The sequence below is a fragment of the Lygodium microphyllum genome, chromosome 17, assembly GCF_053477565.2.
Source record: "Lygodium microphyllum isolate KBCC chromosome 17, Lygodium_microphyllum_v1.1.10, whole genome shotgun sequence".
In the NCBI taxonomy this organism is placed as follows: domain Eukaryota; kingdom Viridiplantae; phylum Streptophyta; class Polypodiopsida; order Schizaeales; family Lygodiaceae; genus Lygodium; species Lygodium microphyllum.
The window spans coordinates 31,181,973-31,195,285 of record NC_141151.1 but is presented as its reverse complement, the minus strand read 5'-3'; the positions used below and the strand labels follow the sequence as shown (position 1 = coordinate 31,195,285).

General features: G+C 41.0%; 1 protein-coding gene across 1 annotated transcript in view; it reads right to left on the bottom strand.

Moving 5' to 3' along the window:
• The window catches only part of LOC148021750 (histidine acid phosphatase family protein), a 124,533-nt gene extending 115,363 nt beyond the window's left edge, over positions 1-9,170 (bottom strand). The window contains exons 1-3 of the mRNA XM_087697284.1: positions 9,124-9,170; positions 8,479-8,566; positions 8,062-8,170 (exon numbers count right to left, since the gene is read on the bottom strand). Of these exons, the coding sequence (XP_087553410.1) occupies positions 8,062-8,162 (101 nt within the window). The 5' untranslated portion in view covers positions 8,163-8,170; positions 8,479-8,566; positions 9,124-9,170. The remainder of the gene's footprint in view (positions 1-8,061; positions 8,171-8,478; positions 8,567-9,123) is intronic.
• Between the last annotated feature and the right edge of the window lie 4,143 nt (positions 9,171-13,313).

Sequence of the window (13,313 nt, the reverse complement as noted above, 5' to 3'; positions counted from 1 at the left end):
AGAAATTTCGGGGCTGGCTTTTGTTTCTACATTGCTCTTGAGCATTCATTGCAACTTGGACTATGTGCATTACAGACAATTTTGACAAAGTATGTCACTAATTATAGCAAATTACTTGCTATAATTTCTAGAAATTTTGAGATTTCCAAGTTTGTCCAACTTGGAACATTGCTCTTTTTCTCTCTAATCACCATTGTTTATCATGGCAAATCAAGGGGATGATGTATTTACTTACGTATCCAAGGAGGATCGATTGGATGGTAACAACTATTCACTCTAGTCCTTCATGATGAAAAATGCGTTGATAGTGAAGAATCTTTGGGATTATGTCAGCGATGAAGAAGTTAGGCCCGAAGTTGTGGCTCCTGCTACCCCTCCTTCAAGAGAACATGGACAACAGGCAACTCAGCCTGCTCAACCTACTCCAACTCAGCCACTTCCCAAGAGATCAATGGCACAACAAGCATGGGATACATGGGATGCACAGGCTTAGTCGTTGATTGCATTGGCAGTTCAGCAGTCTATTATCCCTCAGATTCGGTTTATAGCTTCTTCACGAGAAGCTTCGCTAACCTTGGAGCAGATGTTTACTAGAAAGAATGAGACCCGCATCTATTTCTTGAAGAAAGAGCTTCAGACAGTGAAGATCGATGAGGATGACTCTATATGAGATCACCTAAATAAAATTCAAATTTTGCATGAGAAACTTATAGATGTTGATGAGTGTTACTCAAATGCACAGTGGATATCTACTACCTTGAATTCATTGCTGCTCTCGTACTTGCCCTTTCATACAACCTTGAACCTCACCATGAGGATTGCCCCACAACCACGTACTTTCCTCCACGTGGTCAGTTTGCTCTTAGAGGAGCAACAAACACAAAAGAACAATGGTGTGGATGTTATAGCCTCTGAGCAAGCTATTATGGCACAACAAAAGGGTAAGGACAGCCAAGCAAAGAATGCTCCGCAGAGCTCTAGGACTTCAGGCACTTCACAAGGCAATAAGAAACAAGAGGACACGCAAACCAAGAAGGGTAAGTGCTACTTTTGCAATAAGCTAGGCCACTACATCACTAAATGTAGAAAGTGTATAGCCAAGGAGAAGAAGGAGTCAAGGATGTCCATTTCTGATGCACCTTCCATTACTACTAAGTCAGTGTCCTTTGTAGCAAACAAGGACTCTTGTTTTTGTACATGCAGTTATGACTCTTCTTGGGCTGATAGAGCATTTAGCTCTACTAAGGATGCAGGCACATGGTTTTTTGACAATAGTACATCTAGGCACATCACATCTCACATAGATTTTTTTTGCTTCTGTTGTTACAGCCCCGGTTGGCAAGTCTCTACAGTGTGCCAACAATGCATCATACCCTGTTAGAGATATTGGGGAGATTGTGCTCACAGCCATTGATGGCTCTATTCTCCGCCTACAAGATGCCTTGTTTGTGCCACGTATAAAGAAGAATTTGTTATCTATTTATTCTTTAGCATGGTGTGGTTTGCAGGTCACCTTTGATAATGATAGATGTATGGTAGGACATAAGGAACACATGACTTTGGTCTTGACTAGCACCATATGTCATGGGTTATATGAGTTGAATGCTCTTTCTGTTGATCAGTCGGCCTATTTAACGTCCACTCTTACTCCTGCTATGTTACAGGTGGAGTTATGGCATGCTCACATGAGGCATGTAAACTTTGGTAGCTTGATGCTTTTGCAGCGTACATAGATGCTTGATGGATTACCTCTCTTGGAGAGACCTCATGAGCACTTATGCGAGGGATGTATTTTGGGAAAAATGCATCGGTTTTCGTTTTCCCGTGATGTTGCTTTTAGAGCCACTGCCAGGATACAAATTATACACTCAAATATATGCGGCCCTATGCGAACAAAGTCATTAGGTGGCTATTACTATTTCGTCACTTTTGTTGATGACTTTACTCGCTTCTGCTAGGTCTACTCTTTAGTGAAAAGTTCAGAAGTATATGATGCATTTTTTGCTTTTCTAGCACTTGTTAAAAACCAATCTGGCTATAGGGTGAAGACTCTCCATTCAAACCGAGGGGGAGGATACATGTCTTCTATGCTGAATTCTTTTTTGAAGCAGAATGGCATTATTCATCAGTACACTACTGCTTATACTCCACAGCAAAATGGGGTTGCAGAGAGGAAGAATTGGTCACTCATGGAGATGGCCAGCTGTATGCTGAAAGCAAAGAGCTTGCCACACAATTTTTGGATGGAAGCAATTATGTATGCTTGCCATATCTTGAATAGATGCCCCACCAAAGCATTAAAGAATATCACGCCTTTTGAGGGTTGGATCAGCCAGAAGCCTTCTGTTGGGCATTTTCGTAATTTTGGGTGTCTTGCATATGCACACAAGTTGGATAACAAGGCTGTCAAATGCATTTTTATGGGGTACAACAATGAGAGCAAAGGATATAGATTATATGATCCCGTCTCAACACAAGGTATTTGTTAGTAGGGATGTGGTTTTCGATGAAAAATTAGAATTATCCCTTGCTGGTTTTGACACATATCAAGCTGCCAATGATGTATTTGGAGGGTTGTTGCCCATTTCATTTGGTGATACACCTGGAGTTTCACCAAGTGAACTTAATGTTCAACCAGCTGCTCCATTGGATAATGCAGAAAATCAACCCATGGTTGATCTGAATATTCAGCAAGGAATAAGAAAATCAACAAGAGCTTGTACACAGCCAAGAGGCTAGATAAATGCCTAGATGGTATTTACAGACTATGAAAGATAGTCATTTGGATGCTCCTATGGCTATTTGTACTAGAAGGCAAGCTCGTATGCATGATGGTGCACATTCCATGGAGTTTGTTATGGCAACACGTACAATTGATGATGAGGAGCTTGACTGTTGTGAGGATGCACAACATAGTGTGGATTGGATGGCAACAATGCAAGCTGAGTTTGATTCCATCATAAAGAATCAAACATGGAATTTAGTGTCTTTGCCTATAGAGAAGAAAGGCATTGGAACAAAATGGGTCTATAAGCTGAAAAGAAATGCAGTTGGATCCATTGACAAATACAAAGCCAGGCTTGTTGCCAAGGGCTATGCACAGAAAAAAGGCATTGACTATGAGGAGACATTTGCTCCTATATCCTGCATGACTACCATTAGGTCTATGGTTGCTTTGGTTGCCCATTATGGATGGATTGTGCATCAACTAGATATAAAGACGGCATTTTTACATGGAAAACTTCATGAAGAAGTGTATATACAGCAGCCCATTGGTTCTCCAGTTGAGGGATCCGAACACTTGATCTATAAGCTGAAAAAGAATTTGTATGGCTTGAGACAAGCTCCTTGAGCTTGGTATGCAAAGATTGATGCCTTTTTAATCAGCCAAGGATTCATAAACAGCTCATCAAAGTCAACCCTTTACATATGTAAAGAGGGGGGATCCATGCTAATCATTTGTCTATATGTTGATGGCCTTTTGCTTACAGGGACACATGCTGATCGGACTTCAGCATTCAAACAAAATTTATAAAAAACTTTTGAGATGTTAGATTTGGGGTCTTTGCAACATCACTTGGGCATTCAGTTCATTCATGATGCCAGAGGCATTGGTTTATCATAGTCAAGATACATTGGTAAACTTCTTGAGAGATTTGGCTTACATGATTGCAAGCCAGTCTGTACACCAATGGAACCTAGACTGAAGTTGTCATTGCATGATGATAGTGACTTGTTTGATATCCACACATATGCTCCAACAGTTGGATGCCTTACCTACCTATGCAAAACTAGACCAAACATACAGTTCGCAATTTTAGCCCTAAGCAGATATATGCATCAGCCACGCATGTCACATTGGCGAGCTGTCAAGCGTGTTTTCCCTTACTTGCAAGGTATTAGGACTCTTGGATTGCTTTATGCCAAGGGGAGGACCACTACACTTACATGCTTACAATGATTTTGATTGGGCTAGTGATTATGATTCTCGTTACTCACTAGTGGCAATTGTTTCTTTCTTGGCTCATCTTGCATTTCTTGGCTTAACAAGAAACGATCGATTGTTACCACATCATCATGTGAAGCTGAATACAAGGCAACTTTCACTACCATAGTTGAATGTATATGGTTAGACACTTGCTAGTTGATCTGGATGTATCTGTCACAGAGCCTATTTCTTTGTTCACTGACAGTCAAAGTGCCATTGCAGTGACACGAACCCAGTGTTTCATGCGTGCACGAAACACATTGAGATCCATTATCACTTTGTCAAAGAGCGGCTACATGCCGAAGATATCAACCTTGTCTATTGTCCTACCACCACGGTCCAGTAATGTAGCACACATCTTCACCAAAGCTCTTCCTCGTGACAAATTTGAAGCATTTCGCAATGCTTTAAATTTGATCTCCTTTGCTGGATGACCCTCGTATTTTGATCACTCTTCACTCTAGAGGGGTTTGTTGGGTTTCACTCACGCCTACGCTCATAGAGGAGTGTCGATGATCCTCAGAAAGACACTAGGGCACTTTTTACTCTCCATACAAGAGGTCTTTTCTCCCAAATTTATTCCCTTGATTTAATGTGCCTATGTCACACAGTTTCGGGCACTTATCGTGTTTCACACACTTCGAGTGTAAACATCCTCTTACAACCCTAAGGTTTAAGGGTTGTACTTTGTACTTGCACCTTACACTTCAGATCATTGCATTGGGCATCATGCTCTCACACTCTACACTGTCTACTCCACTCTCACCTAAGCTTCAATCCATTCCTATTCTCACAAATTTGGGGTATTTTCCATCTCCATCAAAGCAACTGAAGGCCAATTGACTGCCCGAATCAAGGGGCAAATCATATTGAAGACTACCCGAATCAAGGGGCAAACCTTCTAGAGACTATGTTTGCAACAAATACAAGCCGTCTACAACAATCTACACCCTCTTCATCAGCCTAACATCAAATACCTACGTTTTTGCATTTTCCCCTCTATTGTAGGGCTCTTTAGCACTCACCTATCTACAATCACTTAACACGTTTTCTTCCATTCTTCTTCTATGTTTTTGAAATTTCTCTATCACAATGTCTGTTATACAAACTATGTTTCTCCCTACAAACCCCACCATTTCTCAACAATTCCTCCATTTCTATTACTATAGACAAGAACCAACCATATCTTGAATGCGCATCTCCTTCATTATTGCAAATCCAATGTAACCAAATCTATCATTCCAAAGTTTACTTATACCCACTCCAACAATGGTTGTAATTTGTAAAAGCACTTAGCTCATACAAGTTCCTCCTTTCTCCTTTGCCAAAAAGCTTACTTGTTAAGTTCCTAGACATCCAGATGGACACTAGAGTAGCATTGGTCGCAATGGTCATGATGTGACTTAGTGCGAATGCAGTAAAGGCATATCAGAGTTAGAGCAATTGAGTCCTATTTATAGGACTCAAGGCCCTCTTGTGCATATTCATTGTATAATCATCACTCTTGGCATGCTGGCTAATGCATCCATACACTTAGATGGTATGAGCTAATGATATGGGATACCAACCCTTGGGATGTGGTTGTGACCCGAAGCGTTGCTAGCTCCTGGCTCAAGGGTTAGTCTATTTGGCTCTATGGCTAGAAGTGAGTCTGATGTTTTTCCCTTTCATTCATGAATATGGCTTGTATCGTGTCTCATGTGCTGGTTGGATCCTACAAGGACATTTTACTAGTATCATAGTGTCAACCTGCAATTGGACAAAAGATCCGATGGCGTGTACAAAACCACTTTTGCTCATGCAACTAACAGGTACACCTGTATCTTGTTAAGGGTGGTATGGGACACTGCTAGAGAGCAAGGTGCGTACGGGGGGCATGTGTTGCAAGTGGTAGGTAACGATTACTTTGAATGGTGACATTTACTTTCAATCATCAAATCCTTAGCTACATTTTTTCTAAGAAGTCGAAGAAGGTGAGCTGAAATACTAACACTAGATTCGCATACAATTACTTAACATTGTGCTAATTGAAGAAATGCAATGGCGGATTGAGACAATTGTTTATTAGTGATGAGTCACTACTTCGACACTTATAAGAGTGCTATGCATGAAAAAGGCATATAGCACAAACTTAAGGGATGATGTGAAATCCATATATGAGATGGTTTGCCCAATTGTGTATTTGGTGAGGATTATGGATGCCATAGAGCCACGCATTGACAAGATACATGACACTATGGACAAACTGATAGAGAAGCTAGAGGAGTTGACACCTAATCTTGATGCATATGAAAAGATTCATAATTTGTGTGTGGTTGAACTTACGTTTTGATCTTGAGTTTCAAGGCTTGGTTCAAGAAAGTAAAGAAGGGGTGGATGCATTCTAGAAACTTGTTTTGGATAGTCTAGTACTCAATATATATACTAGACACAAAATCAAAGACTAGCTTCTATTAAAACTAGAGTTTGGTGGGTTGTAATGCTAGACCATATATGACTCAAAGTGGAAGAAGATGCCAAAGTCTCATGTCCACCACAAAAGCATCCCTCCTCCTTCTAAGCTCAAAGTCACCTTGTAGTCTTCTATATCTCTGACAAAATGTGGACAATCTTTCTTTAGATCCTAGAGTCACTTGTCCAAAATAGAAATGTTTTGTAAACCAATGGCATAGTTGCACCCTATAGAACAAATAATCAAAGTAATAAAGCTAGCAATCAGCTCCCATCTATCAACTCTAACAATGCCACTCAATCCACTTTGCCTATGAGAAGTGTGGCATAGTCAAGAGCTGGCCAACAATGAGAAAGAAGCAATTCCCAAAAAGTCCTCATCTTTCATATGTTGGGCCTTTGTACTTGACTCAGGCTATTGTATTCATGTCACCATTGCTATCTTAATAGTACCATGGAAGACCATCTTCAGGGCTCTCCTACGTCCTCCGCACCTCCTAGGCCTTGGGGCAATCCCATATGTAGTGCCTCTCGAGTCTCCTCTCACTCTCCACATCTCATACAAGCTCCAAGAACCTTGCCATAACCAAGCCAAGAGCCAATTGCCACACTTCTTTGTGCTACCTAGGTTTGAAGCTATTATCCAAACTTCTCTAAAAGTCTCAATATGGGCACAACAATCTCCTCTAAATGTCTTGCAATAAAGGCATAGAGATACTTGATCTATACCAACATTGACTAGTAGTAGTTGGTCGTAATCTGATCCTACTCATTCGAATTTTGTACCCTCCTCCCTCCTATGCCTTGGCTTTACAAGAAAGAAAACCTAAAGGCACTAAAACCATTAGTATTGATATAGTCTATAAGCAAGTTCTTGCTTTTTTAGTATCCATCATTTGTCTAGCATTAAGGCATATCTTGAGTATAAAAAAGTAAAAAAACTGCAATATGGAAATTAGTAACTTTACCCAAACAATCGGCACTAACCTACAAATGCTCATCAAATTAGTGTTCCAAAGACACAAACATTGACTGCAACATTCAATCATCAATCCCAGAGCAAAGCAATTCCAACTAGCAAAATATGCCCTAAAATTTGGACAATTTCTGTGGACCTTAACAACTTGCTTTTGCTCACACATATCATCTGCAATCTACAAATAATGTTCCAAAGATCAACAAGTGTCTATTGGCATGCACTTCAGCTTGTGCTTCTATTCCCGGAACCTTTAAAGATCTCGTCTTAAAAAGCAAGAAAATGTTTAGGTGAAAAAGTGATTTTAAGCTGAACTAAACTAGCAGTTAACTCAATAAAACAAGGACCAATTTGTGAATAGCAATCCCCATGCCACCATGCCATTGTCAAAGCATAAGCCCTAGCTAGAATCATTATGGCACATGGAATTATAATTGGCCTATTTTGCAGTGCCAAAACTTGAGGCAACACAAATCAAAAAGGCAATAACTTGACATGCAAATGACATATATAGACTAAAAACATATAAAAGAGAAACTGAAACATCAAATCCCATGCACATAGCACGAAAACTCAAATAAGACACATGCTTCTGGGAAAAATTCCCTATGCTGTGCATGAGTAATCTATCAAACAAGATACCAACCTGGTTACTGAAGACAAGTGTTGACGAACATCAAAACATTGAATTTCAACAGTAGCCACAATCAAAAAGAAGATAACAACCACGCTCCATGTGGATCTCATTGGCAACACTGCAAGAGCCAACGCCAACATCATCCTCATGTCATCTTTCCAGATAAACCTTCTTATGTGAGCTCAAAGAATGAAAATACAAGTTGACCAGAAATCTGAAAGGAGCATTCAATGACACGCAAGGAGAGAGCCATCAACAAAATCAAACGAGTCTCACAGGTCCATCCTACTTGCTGAGAAGCTTATGCAATAGCCTGACAAGGCTTTGTCCCGTTTTCATTGTTTATGTCAGAAATTTTATAATTCGTATAAAGATGTCTCGATGTGAGACATCTACAGTCAAAAGCAATAGTGAAAGAAGTTCTACCTGAAGTTGAGAAGTATCTCGAAGATCGAATGAGTCTTGAAGTGACTACAAGAAGGAATGCCTGAACTATACCGCCTGAGAGAGGACGCTGGAAATATACCAGAGGACCAAAAATCAGCTTTGGAGAAAGATCAAATGGCTTCATGCAGTGCAGATAGTCCAGAGAGCAGCAATGCCCTTACAACACCAAAGAGAGATCGAATGGAAGCTGTGTGTGTGTGTGTGTGTGTGTGTGTGTGTGTGTGAAGAGTTGGACAGGCGTAGAGAGGTTGCCGAGACGACCATCCGCAGGAGCATTCGCTAAAATGAAGAAGGGTGTATGAGTTTATATAGCTATTTGGTAAGAACAACCCAAAATTCGAAGCATACTACGTGTCACGTCTTTCAAACTAGGAGAGCTCGCACACTACTCCAAGAAATAAGAGCAAATCTTGTCCTATAAGCACTAGGCCATTTGCCCTATAAAGATGATATTATAGAAAATCTGCTTAAAGAGTGACAAAATGATCGTAGATTTACATAACTCATCTTTACTATATATTAACGGGAGGTCAGGGGCTGCTGTCACGTGGCAGCCCCCAGCCTCCCAACGAAGATGGCGGGGGCGGGTGCCACGACAGCACCTGCCCGCCTAGACCTGCTCACCTCGAAGTCACTGCAGTCTGCAGCTCCTCGACCTGCGGCTCCTCGACCTGCTCGACCTGCTCCCGCCTGCGGCCTCGATCCTCGACCTGCCCCGGCTGCCCTCCTCAACCCTCCTCCTCGAGCCTCGAGCCTCGACCCTCCTCCTCTATATAAGGAGTTCCGCCATCAAAGCATGCCTGACGGAGGTCCGCACTTTGCAACCAGGTCCGTACTCTCTCTCTCTCTCCCCAACTGCGGCGATGGTGGCGAGAGGGCGGTAGAAGCTGCAAGTCTTAGGAGAGCCCCTCTCTCTCTCTCTCTCTCTCTCTCTCTCTCTCTCTCTCTCTCTCTGCGCTTTTAAAGACCACCCCAGTCTCGCACGAAACATGTTTGCCCCTTATCTCCTTCCTTCCTTTTTTTATCCATCCCATCAGTGTGCCCCCTCCTCTCGCGAATTTGGACAGCTTGCCCCTTCCCGCAACGTCCTTTCGGATGAGGCTCGATTCATTGCCATATCCAGAGCAATGTTTATTCAAAACTACCTGAATTTAGTCTAGGGGTGTGTTTGTAGAGAGAGAGAGAGAGAGATTTCCTTCCTCAGGTTGCAGTTCAGCTCCTGTACAGCAGCATAATCCTTGGCAATGTTCCACTGTGTCCAGGGTTCCTTCGGTTCTCTCTCTCTGCAACAGCAGAGATGGTGGCAAGAGGGCGATAGGAGTGGCCGTTGGTGGCAATGTATATTCTCCATTAAGAAGCAGTGCACAACATGAAGCGTACTAAACCTCGAAATTAGTGGCCAACAACAAGAAAATAAGAAGCTCGAAGCTGCTACAAATTGATGGCCGAAAACTTTAGTGTAAACTTCAGAATGAAACGGATTAAAGCTCGGGATCAGTGGCCAACAACAGAATGAAACTCATACTAATCTCCATTAAGAAGCAGTACACATGAGATGAATTAGAGCAAGAGATCAGCGGCCAACAGCAAGATCAAAATCATACTCAGAAGCATCAAAATCATATGAACCTGCGGCAGCGGACTGATGCATACCTGTGCATTGGCCCATCAACGAGAGGCGCATGCTGCTACCAATGATGACGCAGGAAGCTTGAGAGAGAGAGAGAAAGAGAGAGAGGAGAACATACCAGTGCCAAAAAGCAACTGCATTTTTGTAAATAAAAATAGCAAAAAAAAAGTAAATTGTGTTTTTAAATACCAAAAATGTGACTTCAGAGGGGGCGCGCTTGAATTTTATTTTTTTTTCGTTTTTTTTAAAGCAAGAAAGGAAAAGGACGCTTAGGACAAGTATTATGAAGGAAACCTTAGTCCACATGGCTAGTTGCTGGTTTCAACTTTCAGGCAAACCGCTTTCAATGTGCCTTTGCTGTGTTCCTATCGTGATTCGTAACCCCTATTCATAAACTTTGAGAATGACCTTCTCTTCTTTCTTTCCCAATTATGACAATCTATACTATTAGTTAAGGAGAGGTGGGGGGCAGATGCCACATGGCAACCCCCACCTCCCCCACAAAAAAGAAAGAGAACACACGTGCATCCAGCACCCGCCCCCGACATAAATTGCGCCCGCGCCGGGGCGAGTCTAGGCGCGGAGCGCCTAGTCTAGTTTAATCCAATTCTCTATACAAAAGAGTTCTAGCTTTATATCCTCATATCTCAATGGCTTCATTTGTAATTTTTGTGTCTTCCAATAGCTATAATTTGTGTCATCCAACTTATCAATGTTTAAGATAGCAATGTTATTCGACCCACTAGTCATAATGCAATGAATGAAAGCATTGTCCAAGACAAATAGATTGCTACGAATGACAGTAAAACAAGTAAAAAATCAAGACCAAGACAATGCCTAAACATATGTCCACTAACTACCAAATAATTACGGTCAAGTCAAAACATCTGCCCTCATAAATTATGCATGAACCTGCAATTATAGCAAGCTAAAAACAATAACAATAGATCCAAAGCTAGGTGTAAGCAATCAACTAATAGAATCCAATCTACAACTGCTAGGTATATACTGCAAGAAGTGGGATATGTACAAACCACTAGCAGTCACACTGAGCATGTAATTGGTACAAAGAACTATCAAACTCAATGTGCCAGGGTGGGATATATCCAATAGGCATACTTGTCATGTATATAATAAGTCTAAAAGATAACGAAAGAGAATTGCCATGTACACAATTGACTGAGCAAGTGTAAAGAGGCTCAATACATAGCCAAGCAGGATGAATACATCACTAACAACAACCTAGTAGAGATAGATGCCGGCTCAAAGCATGAATCAAATTAGTCCACTAGGCAACAACTGCATCCAAAAAGCATAGACATAACTCAATCGAGTCCCATGGTTTCATTGAAGTAAGCTCAACTGCATAAATCCGAAGCTCTTGCTCAAATGCAAAATAGCTAAGTAGCTCAAGTGATTCCCACTGGAACAAAACCAAATGGCAACTAAGTGAGACAAGTTCAATAGATCATAGAGATGATATTTGAGCATCCAAGATACATGAAGCATAAGCCAGGAGCATAAAACCCAATAGAATCTTCAAGCCCATAACTATGTAAGTGACGAAAGTAACTAGAGCATAAAACCAAAGTGCAAAAAAGCATCTAACGAAGCTCCAAATGGAGCCTCATATGTCACCATAGATATGTCTAAGCCCATACATCAATGCCAAGTAGTCACATAAGTATATGTCATACCCGAGAAGCAAGAAAGCCTTCAATGTATAAGTCTTGTAAGTTAAATGCATATTTCCCAAACAATGTACAATAATAAAAAACTACATAAACAAAGTTACTTAAGCTCAAAGGAAGCCAATAAATACCTCAATACATCCTCATGACATCCATAATGATTCGAGTACCAAATAGGCATCAATAGGAGTATACATAGGCTTCAAGCTCTGAAGTAAACTATATTGGACTTGTATACAGTGGATTTGCTATTTGTAATCAGCAATAATAGAAATTTGTAAGCTCAAAGCAATGTCCAAATGCAATACATTGACGTTGGGAGGATGTCACTGCCTTTGCCAAGTATCAGAGAGAAGTGGAAAGTGTTTTGACTAAGTGTTGTAGTCAGGGAAGGGGCTTGAAATTCGGATGCAAACCACATTGAGTGGATTGATCTTTGTGCTAATCTTACTAGTCTTCTTGGCTACTACGGAGCCCTTAGCAATGATCAATAGGGTCTATTGAACCCCTAGAATAAACTCGACTCATGGGATAAGACATAAAGAAGTGAGAATGAGATTCATACCTTGGGAAGAAGAGGGTTGAACTACCATGGAAGCTTCAAGCTAAAGCTTTATCTCAGGATGAAGTAATGATGGATGAAGCTCCTCAAACCAATTCTCTGATACCAATTGAAGGAAGAAGCCTGAGTGAGAGTACAAGCAAGTAAAAGCAATGGAGGAGTGAGCTATGGTAGATGGAGTAAGAGAGCAACACATAGAGACTCAAGATGTGGGAACTCCAAAAGTCACAACGTGTGATTGGCCTTTCCTCATTCGACTGTCATTAAAAGAATAAAGAATGAAGTGGAAATTATGGGTACCTACCACTTGCAATATATAGGTATGTGGGTACTTTCAATCTAGTAATACATGGGTGGCATGGGCAGAGGTGCCATTACCCCCAACATGTATGAGCCTACCACAATGATGAGTTTTACTATAAAGTCTTCGACCATTTTTGCAGGAAGCATGATATTTTGATGAAGTATTCCCATCCAAACACACCATTTAATAATTGTATAGTGAAGCATGTAAATTAGGCCATCTTGAGATGTCCCATCGATCAATGTTGGGAAGTATCATGGTCTCTCTCATTCCCTTTGGGCCGAGATAGTTTCTACAATGATTCATGTTTACCAAGAGGTGTCAAACATCAATTTTACAAAACATGACTCTATACGAGGCTTTCTTTGAAAAGAAGCCTTTCATTTCTCATTTTCGTATCTTTGGGTGTGATAAGGACAAGAAGAAATAAGACAACCTTGATGCAAAGTCAAAGAATTTTATCCTTGTTGGTTATAATACAACCATGAGTGATTACAAGCTCTATGACCTAAGGAAGGGAAATTGAGGTAAGTTGAGATGTAATTTTTTACGAGGTTGTGGTTTCATATACTCCCATTGATGGTGATGCTTCTACATGTGGTTCTTTGTCCTTGACTGATCCCTCCC